This window comes from Anthonomus grandis, chromosome 19 (assembly GCF_022605725.1).
Source record: "Anthonomus grandis grandis chromosome 19, icAntGran1.3, whole genome shotgun sequence".
NCBI lineage: Eukaryota > Metazoa > Arthropoda > Insecta > Coleoptera > Curculionidae > Anthonomus > Anthonomus grandis.
The window spans coordinates 1,422,732-1,448,268 of NC_065564.1; the positions used below are offsets into that span (position 1 = coordinate 1,422,732).

Consider the following 25,537-nt stretch of genomic DNA (forward strand, 5'->3'; position numbering starts at 1 on the left):
ATTTTCGATTTTGAAAGGGTGACGTGAAAGTGACGTTTGTCGCCGGATGGTGGCGACCGGAAGTCACTTGTCTCAGAGAGAGAGAGCGAGAGAGGTTAGACGGTAAGCGGGATTGTTTTGTGTTTTTAGGTTAGTCGGTGCTTAATTGTTCGGGATATGGTGCGGGAATGCCTGGAAGGAAGAATTAAATTAAATGACAAATAAAATAAATAAAAATAAATGTCAAATATGACAAGGGGAAGTGCAAGCAATGGAGGAAACCGTTGGTGGAAAGCATGGAATGACGAAATGTGCAAAAAAAAAGAAAAACATAAAAAGCGACATCTGTCAAATATGTCAAAGGAGGTGCCAGGAACGGACTCAATAAACGGATCCAAGGTCCAATTAAATTATGCCATAAAAAATATGTTTTATTATTATTAAGTAGTTTATTTATACACAAAAAAGAAATAAGGTCTTATATTTAAATAATATTAATAATAATAATATACAATATTTAGCGGCCTAAATATATAATATAATAGTCATGCCGTAAAGCGGTTTTTCTATACTTAACTAGTGACTAGAATACTGATGATTTTTATTAAGTCTTTTTATTAAGAGAGAGAGAGGGGGGGGGGGGGGGAGTAAGTACAACATAAGAGAGACGAGGACAGAGAACGTCAGAGAGTGTCTCAAAACAAAGAGAGAGGGAGTGAGAGAGAGAGAGGACTTTAAACCTAAAAATCACATTCGGTTGCAGCAATGTACAAATACATGGAACGTTACGGAAGATAAATAATAAACGACCATAGATACTATGGAGGAAACTAAATAAACAAACAAACATTTGTACATAAAAAAATAAATATCCCAAGCAACACGTCGTGTATTATTATTATTATATAAAATTTAAATGAATATTGTGTATATGTGTTATGCGAAAATTTTGTTTTTTTTTTACAGAACCCTTGCCCCCCCACCCACCCCGCATACTTTACCAGTGGGAAATTCTATTGAAAAATCACCGTTTTTTGTCAATAATATCCAATCTAATTGCAATGTTAATGTATTAAATATGTATTTAAATTGTATTAAAAATGTGGGTGGGGGGGCAAGGGTTATGTTAAAAAAAAACTTTTTTTAGTCCAACTTTAAAAATTCATAAAAAATTCAAATCAAGAGTAATTTACTTGAAACTTCCTGTGATTATAAAGTAATCTATTATTAATCGATGAAAGAAAGTTATAAGTTAATTGCTCCAATAGTTTTTAAGTTACGAATTTTTTTCCAAAAAGACTTCATTAATTTTTTCAGTTAAATTTTTTTAAAAATCATACAAATTTTAAATCAAGAGTAATTTACTTAAAATTTCTTGTAATTATAAAATGATTTATTGCTAATCAAGTGGAAAAAAGTATAAATTTTCTGCAAAAACATTGTTTTTGTTTAATACAACCCTTAGCCCCCCACCCACCCCACACTACTTACCAGTAAGAAATTCTATGATAAAATCACTGTTTTTGTATTAAATATTTATTAATGTAAATATATAATTATATAAAATTTAAATAAACAAATTGTGTTATTAAATTAGATATGAAAAAATATGATTTTTGAATACAATTTCTTACTGGTAAGGTATGTGGGGTGGGTGGGGGGCCAAGGGTTATGTAAAAAAAAAACATATTTTAGTCGAACTTTAAAAATTCATAAAAAATTCAAATCAAGAGCAATTGACTTGAAACTTTTTGGAATTATAAGAGGGTCTTTTGACAATCGACGTGAGAAGACCATACGTAAATTCGTAATCAGTTTTAAGAGTTATGATTTTTTTTCTAAAAATGGTCCAAAATTTATTTTACTATAACTTTAAAAATTCATAAAAAATTTAAGGCAAGGGCAATTTACTTAAAACTTCGTGTAATTATAAAGAGATCTATTGCTAATCGATGAAAGAAGGTTATAAGTTAATTCGTCTAATATTTTTTAAATTATGAATTTTTTTCCAATAAAACTTCAATAATTATTTCAGTTAAATTTAAGAAAATCATAAAAATTTTAAATCAAGAGTAATTCACTTGAAACTTCTTTTAATTATAAAATGATTTATTGCTAATCGAGTGGAAAAAAGTATAAATTTTATGCAAAAACATTGTTTTTTGTTAGATAACCCTTAGCCCCCTACCCACCCCACATACCTTACCAGTAAGATATTCTATTGAAAAATCATTGTTTTTGCATTAAATATTTATTAATATATATATAAATATATTAAATTTAAATAAATAATTTTATTTATGTGTATTCTTTGATAAACCAGTGATTTTGCATAAGAATTTCTTACTGGTAAGTTGTGTGGGGTGGGTGGGGGGGCAAGGGTTCTTTAAAAAAAAAAACATATTTTAGTCCAACTTTAAAAATTCAAATCAAGGGCAATTTACTTGAAATTTCTTGTAGTTATTAAGAGATCTATTGTTTATCAGAAAAAGAAGACTGTAAGTTAATTGGTCAAATATTTTTCAAGTTATAAATTTTTTTAAAGAAGGCCAAAAATTATTTAAGTCCAACTTTAAAAATTCGTAAAAAATTCAGATCAAGAGGAATTTACTTAAAATTTTTTGTGATTATAAAGAGATCTATTGTTAATCTATATAAGAAGATTATAAGTTAATTGGTCCAATATTTTAAAAATTACGAATTTTTTTTCAAAAAGACTTCAATAATTATTTCAGTTAAATTTTTAAAAAAATTATAAAATTTCTAAATCAAGAGCAATTCACTTGAAACTTCTTGTAAATATAAAATGATTTATTGCTAATTGAGTGGAAAAATGTATAAATTTTCTGCAAAAACATTGTTTTTCTTTAACACAACCCTTACACCCCCCACCCACCCCACACAACTTACCAGTAAGAAATTCTATTGAAAAATCACCGTTTTTGTATTAAATACTTATTAATGTAAATATAAAATTATATAAAATTTAAATAAACAAATTGTATTATTAAATTAGACATGAAAAACAATGATTTTTCAACAGAATTCCTTACTGGTAAGGTGTGTGGGGTGGGTGGGGGGGCAAGGGTAGTATTAATGAAAAAACGTTTTTTTTGCAGAGAACAGTTGCCTAAAAGAAAAAAATGTTTAAGAAACTTATAGTGAGAATATACGTATATAATATACGATTTATTTACCTATCGTGTGTTACTTGGGACATATCTACTACAGGCAGCCTTGATTTTTTGTTCTGTTTTTTTCAATTAGTATTCGAACCACCACTACCACCACCACCACCTTCAGCTTTCAAATTCTTGCAGCGCTCCTTCTCCTGATTATTATCGGGCGGTTCGCATTCGAAACTGGCCAGCGCCAACGCGTTCTCGTTCATGATCGCGGCGTGCTGCAGCAACGCGATCACTTTGGGATCCCGCTCGAACGGACACGTCACCTGTTTCCACGCCATGAACTCCGTCACCTGTTTCGCCAACTGCCAGAACTTCTCGAAGTTGATGTGCCCGTTGGGCAGTCTGGAATAAACGATATTGTAGATCCTAATGGCAGTCGGAAGTTTTAATTCGAGGAACTCACTTGTTGGAACAGCCCTGGTTCAAAAAGTACAAATCCTTGACCAGTAAACTGAAGAAGGGGATGACGATGCGTTGCCGTTGATCGGTCGCACCCGCACTACGCCACATCGCGGCTTTTAACGTGCTCCGGTAACTGCTGAAGTTGCTGCTCGGGTCCATCTGATGCTCCAAAATGGCGAATTTCCCCGATTGGATTTTGTTCCACTGGAAAATTGAACGTGGGAATTTTTATTTTGACGCTGCGGGGGGGGGGTGTGAGCTTACGGTTTTTTTGAGGCGCGATATGGGGGACATGTTCAGGCCCGCGATGATCGCCATCAGGCTGTTGAAGTTGCCGATGTTGAAACACTCGCGCCCGGTCTCTATCCAGTACTCGACCATTTTCACGCGCTGTTTCTTCTTTTGGTACTGCAACGATTAATTAACGGTACCATCTAGGGCATTCTATGAACATTTATCTATTGTCTACTTTTTGATTCATCAATTTATCTCTACTAGTTGTCGAGTTATGAGAGGTTTTAATTTGAAAATTCTCTTGCCTCATCAGTGTGAATATTAACATTAAAAAATATAAGCAGAAACCATTGGAATTCCTTCAAATGCCTGTAATAAATTAATTACTAAATAAAAATCAAATTAAACTTGTAAAACCTCATCATCTAAGTCGGATTCTTGTGTAAGTGACTTAGGGTTGATATGTATTCATTTGTATATTTTGGTTCAGTTTGGAGGACATGCAGGTACTGCCTTATTTAGGTGCATAATAATTCGGCCATTTCGTGTGTTTATGTTATATATGAAATAAATAAATAAATAAATTCTTCCAGGCAGTTGAATCAGTTTCCCTGGTCGTTTTCTATAGTTGACCATTTTGGCCCTTTTATCCCTCCCAAATCAAGACCAATTTACTTGAAACTTCTGCAAGTTTTAAAGGAATCTATTGTTAATAATTGGGAAAAGGTTGTAAGTTAATTGGTCCAATATTTTTTTAATTATGATTTTTTTCGAAAAAAAAGTCTAAGAATTATTTTAGTCCAACTTTGAAAATTCATAAAAAATTCAAATCAAGAGCAATTTACTTGAAACTTCTGCAAGTTTTAAAGAAGTCTATTGTTAATAATTGGGAAAAGGTTGTAAGTTAATTGGTCCATTATTTTTTTAATTATGATTTTTTTCGAAAAAAAAGTCTAAGAATTATTTTAGTCCAACTTTGAAAATTCATAAAAAATTCAAATCAAGACCAATTTACTTGAAACTTTTGCAAGTCTTAACGAAATCTATTGTTAATAATTGGAAGAAGGCTGTAAATTAATTGGTCCATTATTTTTTTAATTATGATTTTTTTTCAAAAAAAAGTCTAAGAATTATTTTAGTCCAACTTTGAAAATTCATAAAAAATTCAAATCAAGAGCAATTTACTTGAAACTTCTGCAAGTTTTAAAGAAGTCTATTATTAATAATTGGGAGAAGGTTGTAAATCAATTGGTCCATTATTTTTGACATTATGAATTTTTTTCCAAAAAGAGTTCAATAATTATTTTATTTAAACTTTAAAAATTCATAAAAAATTGAAATCAAGAGCAATTTACTTGAAACTTCTCAGAATCATAAAGTGATCTATTGCTAATCGACGAAAGAAAGTTATAGGTTAATTGGTCCATTATTTTTTACATTATGAATTTTTTTCCAAAAAGAGCAATAATTATTTTATTTCCACTTTAAAAATTCATAAAAAATTGAAATCAAGAGCAATTTACTTGAAACTTCTCAGGATCATAAAGTGATCTATTGCTAATCGACGAAAGAAGGTTATAAGTCAATTGGTCCATCACTTTTTACATTATGAATTTTTTTCCAAAAAGAGTTCAATAATTATTTTAATTAAACTTTAACAAATCATAAAAAATTGAAATCAAGAGCAATTTACTTGAAACTTCTCAGGATCATAAAGTGATCTATTGCTAATCGACGAAAGAAGGTTATAAGTCAATTGGTCCATCACTTTTTACATTATGAATTTTTTTCCAAAAAGAGCAATAATTATTTTAATTAAACTTTAAAAATTCATAAAAAATTGAAATCAAGAGCAATTTACTTGAAACTTCTCAGGATCATAAAGTGATCTATTGCTAATCGACGAAAGAAGGTTATAAGTCAATTGGTCCATCACTTTTTACATTATGAATTTTTTTCCAAAAAGAGTTCAATAATTATTTTATTTAAACTTTAAAAATTCATAAAAAATTGAAATCAAGAGCAATTTACTTGAAACTTCTCAGAATCATAAAGTGATCTATTGCTAATCGACGAAAGAAAGTTATAAGTTAATTGGTCCATTATTTTTTACATTATGAATTTTTTTCCAAAAAGAGCAATAATTATTTTATTTCCACTTTAAAAATTCATAAAAAATTGAAATCAAGAGCAATTTACTTGAAACTTCTCAGGATCATAAAGTGATCTATTGCTAATCGACGAAAGAAGGTTATAAGTCAATTGGTCCATCACTTTTTACATTATGAATTTTTTTCCACAAAGAGTTCAATAATTATTTTAATTAAACTTTAACAAATCATAAAAAATTGAAATCAAGAGCAATTTACTTGAAACTTCTCAGGATCATAAAGTGATCTATTGCTAATCGACGAAAGAAGGTTATAAGTCAATTGGTCCATCACTTTTTACATTATGAATTTTTTTCCAAAAAGAGCAATAATTATTTTAATTAAACTTTAAAAATTCATAAAAAATTGAAATCAAGAGCAATTTACTTGAAACTTCTTAGGACCATAAAGTGATCTATTGCTAATCGACGAAAGGAAGTTATAAGTTAATTGGTCCATTATTTTTTACATTATGAATTTTTTTCAAAAAAGAGTTCAATAATTATTTTATTTAAACTCTAAAAATTCATAAAAAATTGAAATCAAGAGCAATTTACTTGAAACTTCTCAGGATCATAAAGTGATCTATTGCTAATCGACGAACGAAGGTTATAAGTCAATTGGTCCATCACTTTTTACATTATGAATTTTTTTCCAAAAAGAGTTCAATAATTATTTTATTTCAACTTTAAAAATTCATAAAAAATTGAAATCAAGAGCAATTTACTTGAAACTTCTCAGGATCATAAAGTGATCTATTGCTAATCGACGAACGAAGGTTATAAGTCAATTGGTCCATTAATTTTGACATTATGAATTTTTTTCCAAAAAGAGTTCAATAATTATTTTAATTAAACTTTAAAAAATCATAAAAAATTGAAATCAAGAGCAATTTACCTGAAACTTCTCAGAATCATAAAGTGATCTATTGCTAATCGATGAAAGAAGGTTATAAATCAATTGGTCCATTATTTTTTACATTACGAATTTTTTTCCAAAAAGAGCAATAATTATTTTATTTCAACTTTAAAAATTCATAAAAAATTGAAATCAAGAGCAATTTACTTGAAACTTCTCAGGATCATAAAGTGATCTATTGCTAATCGACGAAAGAAAGTTATAAGTCAATTGGTCAATTATTTTTTAAGTTATGATTTTTTTTCTCAAACAACGACCTTTAGTAGCTCAACTACCTGGAAGAATTTAATTAATTCTTCTTCTAGTCCAAACAACTTTTATTCCATTAAAAATATCAAAATTCGTTCAGATGCCTGAAATATAATAATAAATAAAATAATAAATTAACGATTTTATCCAGGCAATTGAATTAATTTCCAGAGTTTTCTTTGGACCAACATATCCAATATTTGAAGTAGTCTAGTTAACCCAACTTCAAGGTACACCAGACATTTGAAGCCTTCCAGGCTTTTGGGGTCATTTTAAATGTTATTCCAGGCATTTGAAGTCATTCGAAACCCCCTAAGGGACCTTTGAAGTCATTTTCCTGGATTATTGAGACACATCGGTATCCTCATAAATTTTTAGTCATTTTCTATGCCCAGGAACCTTAAGTAATTTTTATATATTTCATAATTAATTATTTATATCTTTCAGACATTTAAAAGGGAAAGTCCCCTTTTTATGGTTGTTGGAATCCTAGAACCCTTGAAATACCAGAAGGTCCAGTTTTCACTTCCAGGTGTTTCAAGGTATTACCAAACCTGTTCCAGGCTTTCAAAGTCATTTTACACTTACTTCGAGGTAAATAAAACAATAATTGATACTTTCAAGTGTTATTAGTGGTACCCAGAGTAAACTGGACCGAAAACAATTGACTCACCTTGCACACCTGCGTGGCAACGAAGTAGCTGAGCCGATTGAACCACTGCACGTACTGCTCCAGATTCCGCGTCTTTTTCAGATCCTTAAACGACGTTTCCAGGGCCGGATTCTCTTTGGCGAACGCCTGCACGAACTCCTCGGGCCCGATAAACGACAACCTGCAACAGAGAGACCTCTTCAGTCAACTTCAGTCTCAAGAGAGAGAGAGCGAGAGACGAACCTTTCCAACTCCAAGTGAGTTAATTGCTGGGCCAACTTCTCCGGACTGGGACAAACCTCCGACACGTCCGGACACGAGATGTTCTCGTCTGACGAGGTGGCGGTGATGGTGGAGTTCGTCTGTTTTTCCAACAGTTGCTCGTACTCCTCCAATGAGGCGAGTTTCGGGTGCAAATTGTGGAGTAACAAGGAGACGTTGGACCTGAGGGCGGGATCGATCGCGCAACACTGCTGCGTCACTTTTCTCACGTGGTCCATCATACGCTCGTCCCTAAACAATTGATGACGTGCAAACTCACACCCCTAACAAAGGGTCTAGCGCTCACCTAAAGTCATAGGGAAACTGCTCGGTCCATTCAGCCAAGAGTTGCACCATTTTTTCGGCGAAACGCGTCTGCTGGGGCGCGAGGCCCTGCTGCTGCTCCCCCAGGTGTCTCACTTTGCTCAGGAGGTCGTGGGGTTTGATGAAGAGACGCGCGGACAAGAGGAAGGCGAACAAGTAGGCGCGGTCCGGGTAGTAGGACTCGGTGGGGACCGTGTGGAGGATCAGGGCCTCCAGGGGGCCGCTCAATAGGTTCCCGTCCCTATACACTAGAGCCTGACAAGGATAGAAGACAATTGATAAACAAATGAATGAATGAATGGCGGTTATCAATGAGTTGTTGATGTGTAAATGTTTACACATAAGGCGCCGCCGTCTTATCTTGACGCATCGTATGGTGTGAACGAGTTTTTGTTTGTTTGTTTGTTTATTTATTGGAATTAATAAAGTGTTATCGGTGATTCAAGAAAATGTTGTTTTCAACTGTTTTTGGAAAATATCGAAGTGGACTTACGTTATCCTGCTGGATTCCAGAGTCGCCAGGGCTTTCCTGGTGCGTCTCTCCAGAGGAAAATATCGTCGAGTAGCTCTTGATCGTGGGGGTCTGCGGTAGACTCTAAAAGAGACCCCAATTTAATAATAGTAATAATGCGCGGTGAAGTCTAATTGTAGATCGACTCAAACTTAACCAAAAAGCACTTAGAACTTAGAATTTTTTTCCAAAAAGAGTCCAATAATTATTGTAACAAAACTTTAAAAATTCATAAAAAAATTCACATCAAGAGCAATTGACTTGAAACTTCTTGTAATTATAATATGGTCTATTGCTAATCGATGAAAGAAGGTTGTAAGTTAATTGGTCTAATATTTTTTAAATTATGAATTTTTTTCCAAAAAGAGTCCAATGATTATTTTAGCTAAACTTTAAAAATTCATAAAAAATTCACATCAAGAGCAATTAACTTGAAACTTTTTGTAATTATAATATGATCTATTGCTAATCGATGAAAGAAGGTTACAAGTTAATTGGTCTATTATTTTTTAAATTATGATTTTTTTTTTCAAAAAGAGTGCAATAATTATTTTAGCTAAACTTTAAAAATTCATAAAAAATTCACATCAAGAGCAATTAACTTGAAACTTCTTGTAATTATAATATGATCTATTGCTAATCGACGAAAGAAGGTTATAAGTTAATTGGTCTAATATTTTTTAAATTATGAATTTTTTTCCAAAAAGAGTCCAATAATTATTTTAGCTAAACTTTAAAAATTCATAAAAAATTCACATCAAGAGCAATTAACTTGAAACTTCTTGTAATTATAACATGATCTATTGCTAATCGATGAAAGAAGGTTATAAGTTAGTTGGTCTAATATTTTTTAAATTATGATTTTTTTTTCAAAATGAGTCCAATAATTATTGTAACTAAACTTTAAAAATTCATAAAAAATTCACATCAAGAGCAATTAACTTGAAACTTCTTGTAATTATAATATGATCTATTGCTAACCGATGAAAAAAGGTTACAAGTTAATTGGTCTATTATTTTTTAAATTATGATTTTTTTTTCAAAAAGAGTCCAATGATTATTGTAACTAAACTTTCAAAATTCATAAAAAATTTACATCAAGAGGAATTAACTTGAAACTTCTTGTAATTATAATATGATCTATTGCTAATCGATGAAAAAAGGTTATAAGTCAATTGGTCAAATATTTTTTAAATTATGAATTTTTTTCCAAAAAGAGTCCAATGATTATTGTAACTAAACTTTAAAAATGCATAAAAAATTTACATCAAGAGCAATTAACTTGAAACTTCTTGTAATTATAATATGATCTATTACTAATCGATAAAAGAAGGTTACAAGTTAATTGGTCTAACATTTTTTTAATTATGAATTTTTTTCCAAAAAGAGTCCAATAATTATTTTAGCTAAACTTTAAAAATGCATAAAAAATTCACATCAAGAGCAATTGACTTGAAACTTCTTGTAATTATAATATGATCTATTGCTAATCAATGAAAAAAGGTTATAAGTTAATTGGTCTAATATTTTTTAAATTATGATTTTTTTTACAAAAAGAGTCCAATGATTATTGTAACTAAACTTTCAAAATTCATAAAAAATTTACATCAAGAGGAATTAACTTGAAACTTCTTGTAATTATAATATGATCTATTGCTAATCGATGAAAAAAGGTTATAAGTCAATTGGTCAAATATTTTTTAAATTATGAATTTTTTTCCAAAAAGAGTCCAATGATTATTGTAACTAAACTTTAAAAATGCATAAAAAATTTACATCAAGAGCAATTAACTTGAAACTTCTTGTAATTATAATATGATCTATTACTAATCGATAAAAGAAGGTTACAAGTTAATTGGTCTAACATTTTTTTAATTATGAATTTTTTTCCAAAAAGAGTCCAATAATTATTTTAGCTAAACTTTAAAAATGCATAAAAAATTCACATCAAGAGCAATTGACTTGAAACTTCTTGTAATTATAATATGATCTATTGCTAATCAATGAAAAAAGGTTATAAGTTAATTGGTCTAATATTTTTTAAATTATGAATTTTTTTCCAAAAAGAGTCCAATAATTATTGTAACAAAACTTTAAAAATTCATAATAAAATTACATCAAGAGCAATTAACTTGAAACTTTCTGCAATTATAAAGTGGTTTATTGCTAATCGACAAAAGAAGATTATAAGTCATTTGGTCAAGTATTTTTTATGTAATGATTTTTTTTTCAAAAAGAGTCCAATAATTATTTTCGCTAAAATTTAAAAATTAATAAAAAATTCACATCAAGAGCAATTAACTTGAAACTTCTTGTAATTATAATATGATCTATTGCTAATCGACGAAAGAAGATTATAAGTTAATTGGTCTAATATTTTTTAAATTATGAATTTTTTTCCAAAAAGAGTCCAATAATTATTGTAACTAAACTTTAAAAATTCATAAAAAATTCACATCAAGAGCAATTTACTTGAAACTTCTTGTAATTATAATAAGATCTATTGCTAATCGATGAAAAAAGGTTATAAGTTAATTAGTCTAATAATTTTTAAATTATGATTTTTTTTCCAAAAAGAGTCCAATAATTATTTTAGCTAAACTTTAAAAATTCATAAAAAATTCACATCAAGAGCAATTAACTTGAAACTTTCTGCAAGTATAAAGTAATTTATTGCTAATCGACGAAAGAAGACTATAAGTTAATTGGTCTAATATTTTTTTAATTATGAATTTTTTTCCAAAAAGAGTCCAATAATTATTTTAGCTAAACTTTAAAAATTCATAAAAAATTCACATCAAGAGCAATTAACTTGAAAATTCCCGTAATTATAAAGTGATCTATTGCCAATCGACTAAAGAAGGTTAGAAGTTAATTGGTCAAGTTTTTTTTAAGTTACGAATTTTTTTCCAAAAAAAGTCCAATTTGCCTGGAAGAAGTTTCAACTTGAGTTCCAACTAATTAAAATCATTTTCTGATACTTCCAGGCACACAGAATCCTCATTTAAACCATAGCAGTAAATTTAAAATATAAAGGAGCTTATGGGGGGTCTAAGGATCTTTTAAGGGTAAAAACAAAAGTATTCCCTTAAGCACTTACCCTGCGGTTGGAGCAATCTTTGGGGGTCAAATCCGAGGGGGCCACCGTACCAAATATCGTAGGCTACAATAAAAAAAAAACATAAAATTCCCTTGAAAAACAAACGCACCCTAAAACTGCTGCCGTCACACCACAAGAAATAAAACACCCTTTTAATTTTCAATTTCTTTATATGTTTATTAATATATCGGCTCACCAGGAACCCGTTGGCGTACCCGGCTCCTCCGGGAACCACGTAGGTGCCGCACCTATTCAACTCCTGCCCCAACAATCGCTCAGACAAGTCGTCCGTTTCGTCGTAGGAGCTCAGCGAGTCGTTACTCATCTGAGTGGTCGCCTCTGAGCTCATGTGGCCCGAGTCTTTGCTCAGACACTGTTTGGGCCCCCGGGGGGGCGGGGTCAGTTCCCGTTGCTCCCCCTGCTCCGACTCGTAACTGGACGTGGAGGAACTGCTACAGAATCCCCCGCCCCCCAATTCGACCCTGGAACGTGACATCTTAATGGGTTCAAAGATTTCCGTCATGGCGCTAGTGTAGAATGAGCGATCTTTTGTTTCTCGGCTACGTTCGTCCACGATCTTTCCATCTCTGGAAACGGTGACCTCTTCTTTGATCACTGTGGTACTAGTGACCGATAAGGAAGTGTCCAGTTTAACCGGAGCCTTCAGGATACCGCTGAAGAAAACAATTGATGAAGGGTTTTCAAACAATTGACTGACAACACGCCGTTACTACCTGTCTATCAGTAACTTATTGAGTAGATCGCAAGGGGGTACTTGGCCGGTGATCAAGGCCTCCTTGATGGCCAGGCCCTCCCTGCCCTCCAGGGCCACCGGGATCCCGTTGATGTACAACACCTCCTCCTCCCTTATGGAGGATTTTTTCTCGCAATCGACCACCTTCACCCCTTTTCCCAAGATGGCCTCCACGGTCTCTTGGATTTCGGGGTCGTCCATCGAACGGGTGAAAAACTACAGCAAGAAAAAAACAAACGAGGGTGGAAGGGGAACGATTCAGAAAAAATTTACGTCTAGACGAATTTACTTCTAAATTCTTGTGAATATAGAGAAGTCTATTGGGAATCAATGGCAGAAAACCATTAGTCAAAAAAATATATATTTTGTCCAAGTTTAAAAATTCATAAAAAATTCAAATCAAGTCCGATTTACTTGAAATTTCTTGTGAATATAAAGAAATCTATTGGCAATCAATGGAAGAAAATCAAGGGTAAATTGGTCTTCTACTTTTCGAGTTATTAATTTTTTTCCAAAAAAAGACAAAAAAAAAATATTTTGTCCAAGTTTAAAAATTCATAAAAAATTAAAATCAAGTCCGATTTACTTGAAATGTCTTGTGAATATAAAGAAATCAATTGCCAATCAATGGAAGAAAACTATAAGTAAATTGGTCTTCTACTTTTAGAATTATTAATTTTTTTTCCAAAAAAAGTCCAAAAAAAAATTTTTTTGTCCACGTTTAAAAATTCATAAAAAATTCAAATCAAGTCCGATTTACTTGAAATGTCTTGTGAATATAAAGAAATCTATTGGCAATCAATGGAAGAAAATCATAAGTAAATTGGTCTTCTACTTTTGAAGTTATTAATTTTTTCCAAAAAAAGTCCAAAAAAAAAAAATTTTGTCCAAGTTTCAAAATTCATAAAAAATTTAAATCAAGTCCGATTTACTTGAAATGTCGTGTGAATATAAAGAAATCAATTGCCAATCAATAAAAGAAAATCATAGGTAAATTGGTCTATTACTTTTAGAATTATTCATTTTTTTTCCAAAAAAAGTCCCAAAATAAATATTTTGTCCAAGTTTCAAAATTCATAAAAAATTCAAATCAAGTCAGATTCACTTGAAATGTCTTGTGAATATAAAGAAATCTACTGCCAATCAACGAAAGAAAATCATTAGTAAATTGGTCTTCTACTTTTGGAGTTATTAATTTTTTTCCAAAAAAAGACCAAAAAAAATTTTTTTGTCCAAGTTTCAAAATTCATAAAAAATTTAAATCAAGTCCGATTTACTTGAAATGTCTTGTGAATATAAAGAAATCAATTGGCAATCAATGGAAGAAAATCATAGGTAAATTGGTCTTCTACTTTTCGAGTTATTAATTTTTTTCCAAAAAAAGTCCAAAAAAAATTATTTTGTCCAAGTTTCAAAATTCATAAAAAATTTAAATCAAGTCCGATTTACTTGAAATTTCTTGTGAATATAAAGAAATCTATTGCTAATCAATGGAAGAAAATCATAAGTAAATTGGTCTTCTACTTTTAGAATTATTAATTTTTTTCCAAAAAAAGTCCAAAAAAAAATTTTTTTGTCCACGTTTAAAAATTTATAACAAATTCAAATCAAGTCCGATTTACTTGAAACGTCTTGTGAATATAAAGAAATCTATTGCTAATCAGTGGAAGAAAATCATAAGTAAATTGGTCTTCTACTTTTAGAATTATTAATTTTTTTCCAAAAAAAGTCCAAAAAAAAATTTTTTTGTCCACGTTTAAAAATTCATAACAAATTTAAATCAAGTCCGATTTACTTGAAATGTCTTGTGAATATAAAGAAATCTATTGCCAATCAAAGGAAGAAAATCATAAGTAAATTGGTCTTCTACTTTTTGAGTTATTAATTTTTTTCCAAAGAAAGTTAAAAAAAAAATATTTTGTCCAAGTTTAAAAATTCATAAAAAATTCAAATCAAGTCCGATTTACTTGAAACGTCTTGTTATGTTAAAGGGATCTAATGGTAATCGATAGGAGAAGAGCACAAATTAATTGGTCCATTATTTTTTAACTTATGAATTTTTTTCTAAAGAGTTCAATAATTATTTTAGTTAAACTTCCCAATCGATGAAAGAACGTTATAAGTCAATTGGTCCAGAAGGGGGTGAAAAACAACTGCAAAAAAAATAAACGAGGGTGAATATTGGCGCGAAATTCGAAACATCTGCAAATCGGGGTGGTAGCTATAAAGACCGGAAGTAACGGAAATGTAGTGGAGTAAAAATAGTATTGGATGTGTCAGGAAGTCGGATGATTGATGTGCGGTAAAGTGCCTTTAAGAGAGAGATCTATTTCCGGAAAAGTCCTATTGATCCTAAGGCATTTCCGAAATATTTCCTGGGAAAACTATTGATTTTCAAAAGGTCTCTAGATAATTTGGGACATCTGGAACCACTGGAAAAGCCCTAAAAATTGATATGACTCTGGCAGCAAAATGCACTTTGACCCAGCCCTATTGATCCACACACACAGAGAGATCGCCCTGACTGCATCATTCGGATTTGAAAAGAGAGACCTTCTCACTCACTATCTCCCTCTCTCCTTACTCTCATAAACACCTCATTAAACGCGCGTATGTCGCAGTTTATTTCGGTATACATAAAAGGCCAATTTAGGCTTGCCCACATTCGAAGGTTAAACAAATCCTCTCAATTGGAAAATCAGTTGTGGCAATTGTTTTTTTTTTGTCCGTTAAAAAAAAAAAGAGCATCGCACATAAGCGATCCTACAGATTTAAAAATTATTTTTATTTTGATGGCATCCTTGACCTCGCGAGTCCTCCGCTACTGATTTTGTGAATTTAATTAGCGACCAATTTACCCCATAAATCTTCTTCTTCTTCTATAATAGGGGAACGATGAGTCATTTTATCCATAATTGGGGGAAGTCGGGGCGACGCGCCACCACTGCTTTTATTTTTTTCCTAATTATTTATTTTCTTATTAATTGCACACCCGTCTGACCTTGACTGGGAAACGTGCAAACGCCAACACAACCCATGATTTAGTTTCCTTAATTATTATTTATAGCGTGTTTTTTTTTTGATTTCGAGAAAAAACAATTGCCAATCTAGGAGCACCTGTCAATATTTCAATTTCCAGGAGGGTCAATTGACCCCCAAAACAGTTTACTTTATCGAGAGGTAAATGAACCCAACGTGTTCCTGTTTTTTTTATTTCCCACGTTGCATTCGGGGGGGAGAGGTCAAAGTTCTCTCAGAGCAACCACCCTCGTCGTGACAGTCGTTTGTTTTTCTTCTATTTTTTTTGACATAAACAGTCCAGTGACGTCACACATAAATACATATAAAAATAAACCGTTCAAGGTTAAAAATTGCCCAAAAATAACCCGAAATGTTTTTGTTGGGCGCCACTTTTTAACAACACGTGGCAACAAACATCTCTATTTATTTTTTTCACTTAAATCAAGTGAGTTGTTAACAAAAAAAAATCGATTATTAAACAATTGAAGTGCGAACGGGGCAAGAGCCCAAGGAGATGAGAGGGGCAGATGTTAATTGCACTCAACGGGTTTCTCGTAAAACAGATAACAGCTCAAGCAGGTGCATAAAGGCAGAGAGTTTCTTGGAATAAATTTTGATTATAGGGCAGGTGGTACCGGATCGAATTTTGACCCCAGGTACACCCCCCCGGAATAACTTGTGAAGTCGCATTTTTAAGAAACCCGAAATGGGGGTTGCAAAACAAGCTTTTTACCATAACACACACAATATAATAATAATCGCAATGATTTCTTATGTAAGGCGATCAATTTCCTGTTCGACTTTCACTTGTTCGTTACTAGTCTAGAAAAAATGGTGGTGTGAAATCGGATCCCTCGGGTAACCAACCAGATGGGGAACCGCTTGAGGTGGTTCTGGAGGAGTAACTCGATCCTCACCATAATTTAAAACAAAAGACAATAAACCTCGCCTAAATCGTTATTATTATTATTTGTATTACTCGAAATAGCTGACCCAGTTTGATTGAAAACAGTCGAGCATCACCCTCCATGTTTGTCCTCGGGACCCATTAAAAAAAATCCGAACGTAAACAGTTAGACGTGTGGAACCCAACTGGTTCTCTCGGGGCCAGTACCGGTATATTCTCTGAAAAGAGAGACGCGCCGCAGACGAAAAGAGTGAAAGACAATAAACAAACCTTCACCACGACGACGGCTCCTCCTGACCCTTACCTGTAACTCTCCCAAAAAAAATATCCGGGGCACCCACGCACTCACTTAAATCATCGTACGACGTGGGAAAAACAAACGAATACGCCGTTTTTCTTTTATTTTTTTTCTTACGAGAAATTTTCTCGTAAAAATTCGATTCGAGATACAAAAACGCGAACGCGTTCTCTCGAAAGCTCCGCCACGGTCTGACTGTGGTCCATCGAGCCGCCCCGTGAGCTTTCGACGGGTGACTCACTCGCTCGCTCGCTCGTTTTCTTTCTCTGTTTAGTTGTTGGCGCCCGCGGTGTTGCCACATTTATTTGGTACAATGCGCGCTCGTTTTTTTTATCTGGTACTACCTCGGGGTGTTCTATGGGCCCCAGTGGAAGTTGGAGCGAAATCGGACCACCGGTTGAGGAGATATTGATTTTGTTGTAAAATGAGTAAGAAAAAATTGAGTGTCCTCTTTGGTGTCATTTTAAAATTATTTTTGAGGTAACTAGTGTTTTGGTCTATTTTATTTATGATACCCCAAGGTATTCACTATTCACTAGTGGAAACTAGAGCAAAATCGGCCAACTAATTAACGAGCAACGAATTTTTTTGTAAAATGAGTCAAAAAAATATGAGTGTTTTCTTTAGTGACACCTAAAAAATACTTTTAATGCACTTAGTGTTTTAGTGTATTTTTTTTATTATACCCTAAGGTATTTACTATTCACTAGTGGAAACTAGAGCAAAATCGGCCGACTAATTAACGAGCAACAAATTTTTTTGTAAAATGAGTCAAAAAATGTTAGTGTTTTCATTAGTGACACCTAAAAAATACTTTTAATGCATCTACTGTTTAGGTGTATTTTTTTTATTATACCCTAAGGTATTTACTATTCACTATTGGAAACTAGAGCAAAATCGCCCAACTAATTAACGAGCAACGAATTTTTTTGTAAAATGAGTCAAAAAAATTTTAGTGTTTTCATTAGTGACACCTAAAAAATACTTTTAATGCATCTAGTGTTTTGGTGTATTTTTTTTATTATACCCCAAGGTATTTACTATTCACTAGTGGAAACTAGAGCAAAATCGGCCAACTAATTAATGAGTAACGAATTTTTTTGTAAAATGAGTCAAAAAAATATGAGTGTTTTCATTAGTGACACCTAAAAAATACTTTTAATGCGTCTAGTGTTTAGGTGTATTTTTTTTATTATACCCTAAGGTATTTACTATTTACTAGTGAAAACTAGAGCAAAATCGGCCAACTAATTAATGAGCAACGAATTTTTTTGTAAAATGAGTCAAAAAAATATGAGTGTTTTAATTAGTGAGACCTAAAAAATACTTTTAATGCATCTAGTGTTTAGGTGTATTTTTGTTATTATACCTTAAGGTATTTACTAGTCACTAGTGGAAACTAGAGCAAAATCGGCCAACTAATAATGAGCAAAGAATTTTTTTGTAAAATGAGTCAAAAAAATATAAGTGTTTTCTTTAGTGACACTTAAAAAATACTTTTAATGCATCTAGTGTTTAAGTGTATTTTTTTTATTATACCCCAAGGTATTTACTATTCACTAGTGGAAACTAGAGCAAAATCGGCCAACTAATTAATGAGCAACGAATTTTTTTGTAAAATGAGTCAAAAAAATATGAGTGTTTTAATTAGTGAGACCTAAAAAATACTTTTAATGCATCTAGTGTTTAGGTGTATTTTTTTTATTATACCCTAAGGTATTTACTATTCACTAGTGGAAACTAGAGCAAAATCGGCCAACTAGTTAAAAAACAATGAACATTTTAGTAAATACTGTTTCTGTTTGCAAATTCACGTCCATCATCGCTTTGCAGAATAATGTTATTTAATTAATTATTGTGTTTCTTATAAACTAGTGGAAACTAGAGTGAAATGAACCTAACAGATACCGCACAACGCATTTTTTTAACACACTAGTGGAAGATCAAGTAAAACGGGACGACTAACTAAAAAATAACGAAACATCGGCAACCGCGCGTCTCACTATTTCCCTTCTTATTTAGGGTGGATAAAAGTGCGATGCATTGGGGTGTCTGTCTCGTCATCGTGAAACGGAATCGCTTCAAAACAAACGAGGGTCGTTTCGTCCCCCTCCAACAAAAAAAAAATCGGTACGGACGGCAGCAGTAATTTTATTGAAAAAGGACAAAAGTAGCAATTAGGGTTGATTGAGAAAAGGATGGATGCACTTACCCGAGACTTGGGGGTGTGTTTCAGTCCGATGGCCGGCTGACTCCGGTTACTCTGCAAGAACAAAATAAAAATTTACTTTCGTTTTAAAACCGTCTAAAAGTGGGTCGCGTAATTAAATTCGGTTTTGTGGCTTTAGGTACGAGACCCGAGTATATATATATATTGATTATGTAAGCGTAAAACCGCCCGTTTGTTTGTACATCGAACGTGAATTACGACAGAAAATTGGACGTTGTTTATGGGTTTTTTTTGAAAAAATTCAGTAGTGTTTTGTTTTTTTTTATTGTGAGTCATTGGTAATAAAGTTTATTGAAAAATGCGGCAGGAAAAGTTGTATTTGAATTTCGCAAGAATTTCTCCTTTAAATAGGTTTTTTTGCAAAGTTTTTCCAAGTTTTCTCAAAAACTATTGGGAGAATTGAAAGGTTTCTTATATGGTTGGGTTCTAAATTAAAAATACTACAAATTATGTAGAATAACTTTTAGTCGTAAGTTTTGAAATAAAAGAGTTACGGACGGTTTTTTGAAACATGGTGAATTTTTCGGGGAATTTTGAAAAAAAAATTTTTTTGAAAAAAATTATTTTTTTTTTTCAGTAGATCGATAGAATATCTAAAATACTTTAAAAAAGCTTAATAAAACTTTTTTGGAAAATGTACCAAAAAAAAGTTATACCCAAATTTCCCTGTCGCAAATAATCCAAAGGGGTACCCATGGGAAAATTCTTAATATTCCAGTTTTTATTTTTTTCCAGGAAAACTAGTGACTGGAGAAGAAAATTGTTTTAATAAAAGTTGTTTGGAATGTCAACGCGCATCAGATGCAACAGAAAAAGAAATTTTATTTTCAACGGTTTTCCAGAAAATTGAGAAAAACCTCTAAACAGTTTTCCCGAGTTTTCTCAAAAACTATTGGGAAAATTGGGAATTTTCTTTTACCGTTGGATTCCTTGTTAAAAATGCTACAAATAATGTAGAATAACTTTTAGTCGTAAATCTCAAAATAAAGAAGTTATGGGCAATTTTTGAAAAATGACAAATTTTTGGTGAAAATTTTGAAAAAAAAATTTTTTTGAAAAAAATTATTTTTTTTTCAGTAGATCGATAGAATATCTAAAATACTTTAAAAAAGCTTAATAAAACTTTTTTGGAAAATGCACCGAAAAAAAGTTATAACCAAATTTCCCTACCTCAATAAATCCTAAGGGGTACCCATGGGAAAATTCTTAATATTCCAGTTTTTATTTTTTTCCAGGAAAACTAGTGACTGGAGAAGAAAATTGTCTTAATAAAAGTTGTTTGGAATGTCAACGCGCATCAGATGCAACAGAAAAATAATTTTTATCTTTAACGGTTTTCCAGAAAATTGAGAAAAGCCCCTAAACAGTTTTCCCGAGTTTTCTCGAAAACTATTGGGAAAATTGGGAATTTTCTTTTACCGTTGGATTCCTTGTTAAAAACGCTACAAATAATGTAGAATAACTTTTAGTCGTAAATCTCAAAATAAAGAAGTTATGGACAATTTTTGAAAAAATGACAAATTTTTGGTGAAAATTTTGGAAAAAATTTTTTTTTTTAAAAAATTATTTTTTTTTCAGTAGATCGATAGAATATCTAAAATACTTTAAAAAAGCTTAATAAAACTTTTTTGGAAAATGCACCAAAAAAAAGTTATACCCAAATTTCCCTGTCTCAAATAATCCAAAGGGGTACCCATGGAAAAATTCTTAATATTCCAGTTTTTATTTTTTTCCAGGAAAACTAGTGACTGGAGAAAAAAAATGTTTTAATAAAAGTTGTTTGGAATGTCAACGCGCATCAGATGCAACAGAAAAATTATTTTTATTTTCAACGGTTTTCCAGAAAATTGAGAAAAACCTCTAAACAGTTTTCCCGAGTTTTCTCAAAAACTATTGGGAAAATTGGGAATTTTCTTTTACCGTTGGATTCCTTGTTAAAAACGCTACAAATAATGTAGAATAACTTTTAGTCGTAAATCTCAAAATAAAGAAGTTATGGACAATTTTTGAAAAAATGACAAATTTTTGGTGAAAATTTTGGAAAAAATTTTTTTTTTTAAAAAATTATTTTTTTTTCAGTAGATCGATAGAATATCTAAAATACTTTAAAAAAGCTTAATAAAACTTTTTTGGAAAATGCACCAAAAAAAAGTTATACCCAAATTTCCCTGTCTCAAATAATCCAAAGGGGTACCCATGGGAAAATTCTTAATATTCCAGTTTTTATTTTTTTCCAGGAAAACTAGTGACTGGAGAAAAAAAATGTTTTAATAAAAGTTGTTTGGAATGTCAACGCGCATCAGATGCAACAGAAAAATTATTTTTATTTTCAACGGTTTTCCAGAAAATTGAGAAAAACCTCTAAACAGTTTTCCCGAGTTTTCTCAAAAACTATTGGGAAAATTGGGAATTTTCTTTTACCGTTGGATTCCTTGTTAAAAACGCTACAAATAATGTAGAATAACTTTTAGTCGTAAATCTCAAAATAAAGAAGTTATGGGCAATTTTTGAAAAATGACAAATTTTTGGTGAAAATTTTGAAAAAAAATTTTTTTTTGAAAAAATTTCTTTTTTTTTCAGTAGATCGATAGAATATCTAAAATACTTTAAAAAAGCTTAATAAAGTTTTTTTATAAAATGTACCGAAAAAAAGTTATAGCCAAATTTCCCTGACTCAAAAAATCCAAAGGGGTACCCATGGAATAATTCTTAATATTCCAGTTTTTATTTTTTTCCAGGAAAACTAGTGACTGGAGAAGAAAATTGTTTTAATAAAAGTTGTTTGGAATGTCAACGCGCATCAGATGCAACAGAAAAATTGTTTTTATTTTCAACGGTTTTCCAGAAAATTGAGAAAAACCTCTAAACAGTTTACCCGAATTTTCTCGAAAACTATTTGGAAAATTGGGAATTTTCTTTTACCGTTGGATTCCCTGTTAAAAATGTTAAAAATAATGTAGAATAACTTTTAGTCGTAAATCTCAAAATAAAGAAGTTATGGGCAATTTTTGAAAAAATGAGAAATTTTTGGTGAAAATTTTGAAAAAATTTTTTTTTGAAAAAAATTATTTTTTTTTTCAGTAGATCGATAGAATATCTAAAATACTTTAAAAAAGGTTAATAAAGTTTTTTTATAAAATGTACCAAAAAAAAGTTATACCCAAATTTCCCTGTCTCAAATAATCCAAAGGGGTACCCATGGAAAAATTCATAATATTCCAGTTTTTATTTTTTTCCAGGAAAACTAGTGACTGGAGAAAAAAAACGTTTTAATAAAAGTTGTTTGGAATATCAATGCGCATCAGATGCAACAGAAAAATCATTTTTATCTTCAACGGTTTTCCAGAAAATTGAGAAAAACCTCTAAACAGTTTTCCCGAGTTTTCTCAAAAACTATTGGGAAAATTGGGAATTTTCTTTTACCGTTGGATTCCTTGTTAAAAACGCTACAAATAATGTAGAATAACTTTTAGTCGTAAATCTCAAAATAAAGAAGTTATGGGCAATTTTTGAAAAATGACAAATTTTTGGTGAAAATTTTGAAAAAAAATTTTTTTTGAAAAAATTTCTTTTTTTTTCAGTAGATCGATAGAATATCTAAAATACTTTAAAAAAGCTTAATAAAGTTTTTTTATAAAATGTACCGAAAAAAAGTTATAGCCAAATTTCCCTGACTCAAAAAATCCAAAGGGGTACCCATGGAATAATTCTTAATATTCCAGTTTTTATTTTTTTCCAGGAAAACTAGTGACTGGAGAAGAAAATTGTTTTAATAAAAGTTGTTTGGAATGTCAACGCGCATCAGATGCAACAGAAAAATTGTTTTTATTTTCAACGGTTTTCCAGAAAATTGAGAAAAACCTCTAAACAGTTTACCCGAATTTTCTCGAAAACTATTTGGAAAATTGGGAATTTTCTTTTACCGTTGGATTCCCTGTTAAAAATGTTAAAAATAATGTAGAATAACTTTTAGTCGTAAATCTCAAAATAAAGAAGTTATGGGCAATTTTTGAAAAAATGAGAAATTTTTGGTGAAAATTTTGAAAAAATTTTTTTTTGAAAAAAATTATTTTTTTTTTCAGTAGATCGATAGAATATCTAAAATACTTTAAAAAAGGTTAATAAAGTTTTTTTATAAAATGTACCAAAAAAAAGTTATACCCAAATTTCCCTGTCTCAAATAATCCAAAGGGGTACCCATGGAAAAATTCATAATATTCCAGTTTTTATTTTTTTCCAGGAAAACTAGTGACTGGAGAAAAAAAACGTTTTAATAAAAGTTGTTTGGAATATCAATGCGCATCAGATGCAACAGAAAAATCATTTTTATCTTTAACGGTTTTCCAGAAAATTGAGAAAAACCTCTAAACAGTTTTCCCGAGTTTTCTCAAAAACTATCGGGAAAATTAAAAATTTTCTTGCACCATTTCATTCCTTATTGAAAACACTACAAATTATCTAGAATACTATTTAGCCCTAAATCTCAAAATAACCGAGTTATGAAAGATTTTTGAAAAACCACTGCCATTGAATGCCACTGACCTCCCATTTCCGGTTCTGCGGCAACCGGTACTCGGTACTCTGCATCTCCTGGATCTGCTTCACCGTCTGCTCCAGGTCCTGGTGCAGCTTCTGGTGCATCTGACGCACCTTCTGCTCGGCAGTACCGCCACCACCACCCCCTTCCTCCCCCCCTGCCGATTCCACCATCTTCTTCTTCTCCGTCATCATCAGCATTCTCTCCTTTTCCAATCGCTGCGCCAACAGCTCCTCCAACTTCTTGGTGCTCTCCTGAATATTCCCGTGGGACAAGATCGGTTTGGGTTTCCGGCCCTCCTCCACTTGTTGTTGTATGACTTTTTGCTGTTGGTGCATAAAGATCTTTTGCTCGGTCTGAGGGAGGAATTGGGCCAGTGCCTGGGCGTTCGGTACGTATTTCGGTTTGTTGTTATCGAAGTTCGGTTGCGAGGTTTTCCTTTGGTGCCCCGACGGTTTCGTTTCGGTCAGAAAATCCGGTTGGGAAATCTTCCGTTGGTGGTGATAGTGGAAGTCCTTGAAACCCCCGGAGTCCGACGAAGCGGAGTCCACCGAGTCCAGTTTAGTCAGTTTTTTCCCGTTACTGTTTATTATGCCGTAGCAATCGTGGGCCGCATTCGATAAAATGCTACAGCACACCGTGCTGGGGGAGTTCGGGGGTTTCTGGTTCACCTCCAACGTCTTCTTATGCTGATGATACAAGGGTTCCTTATCGCTTTGAGCGAAAAACACTTTGGCACCTCCTCCGGGATCGAACTTAGACTGGACCCTCTTGGGAATCTCTCCCCCGCAGGAGGTTCTTCGTTGCGGTTCGGGGGGAGGCGGAGGCCCCTGGGGCACCTTCTGTTGCAACTTAACCGGGGGCACGAACTTCGGTTTTGTGGCTATAATCGGTTTCGGGGCTATTTTGGGACGTTCGCGTTCCTGCATATTTCTAACCTAAACACACGCACACACGCACGGCAAACAAAACACTATAATATAGGGGTGGATCTCGGGGAAGACGTCGCGCTGAGTGGCGTCGCGGCGCCACCGTTTTAAGAAAGAAACTCATGCTATCCCTAATACGGGCGCCATCTATCGGACTTACCTTTCCAGATCCGCGGGAATTGGCGGAAATCAAGGCGCCCAGGGCGTGTTCCCTGTATTCCTTGTCCAGGTGGTCGTGTTGGGCCTGGATACGCCTGAAAAGGGTGAAAAAGGGTTCGATGTAAAAGCAACAGAGGGCGGGAGTGTACGTACGTTATGGCAGCTAAGAGTTCTTGTTTTTGGTGCTCTTTGGCCTTGATGGAACCGCCCTCCTCGAGGGCTATCCGGAGCTCCCTCTGGAGCACCGAGAGCTTCCTACGTTCCGCTTCCAAGAGCAAACTGGTCACCTTTAATAAAGGAAAAATTATGCTCTGATGAGTCCTAAAGGGACGAAACGTTCACGGTCAATAGGCAATGATATAAGAGGGCACTGAGGAAAATTTCAACCTTTTGGCTAAAGTAGTTTTAAAATAAGAAGTAAATATGTGGCATTCGTGCAGTATTAAATTATGCATCTTTTATATGAATGAACTTTTACCTGAAGAGGGCTAAACTGATGAAACTTTCAAGGTTTACAGACACTACTCTAGATTGAACGTTCTAGCTAAAGTAATTCTAAATTAAAAAAAATTGGTAGTAGTTGAAAATCACGCTCAATTAAATTGTTTATTAATTTGATGTTTAAGTGTCAATAACTTGGGATTGATGAGACCTAAAAGCACGAAACTTTCATGGTAAATAGGCAGTACTGTATAGCATCGCTCAACCAAATTTCAACCTTCTAGCTAAATTAT

At 32.4% G+C, this 25,537-nt stretch overlaps 1 protein-coding gene across 3 annotated transcripts; it reads right to left on the reverse strand.

Moving 5' to 3' along the window:
* Window positions 1–22: 22 nt before the first annotated feature.
* Window positions 23–24,667, reverse strand: LOC126747696 (ras-GEF domain-containing family member 1B-like). 3 transcript variants are annotated; one of them, XR_007664330.1, is made up of 11 exons: window positions 23,721–24,667; window positions 19,161–19,211; window positions 11,969–12,031; window positions 8,851–8,952; window positions 8,341–8,612; window positions 8,016–8,285; window positions 7,794–7,953; window positions 3,834–3,977; window positions 3,571–3,773; window positions 3,177–3,509; window positions 23–171 (listed from the first exon to the last, which is right to left on the reverse strand). XR_007664330.1 is itself a non-coding variant. In XM_050456496.1 (11 exons), the coding sequence occupies exons 2-11, from the start codon at window positions 12,921–12,923 to the stop codon at window positions 3,239–3,241; spliced, it is 2,184 nt and encodes a 727-aa protein (XP_050312453.1). In that variant the 5' UTR covers window positions 12,924–12,938; window positions 16,955–17,158; the 3' UTR covers window positions 2,026–3,238. The 3 variants fall into 3 exon arrangements, 2 of the variants coding, with proteins under 2 accessions (XP_050312453.1, XP_050312451.1); XM_050456496.1 differs by lacking the exons at window positions 23–171; window positions 19,161–19,211; window positions 23,721–24,667 and adding exons at window positions 12,165–12,642; window positions 12,703–12,938; window positions 16,955–17,158 and having other exon boundaries at window positions 2,026–3,509; XM_050456494.1 differs by lacking the exon at window positions 23–171 and having other exon boundaries at window positions 2,026–3,509.
* Window positions 24,668–25,537: the final 870 nt, after the last annotated feature.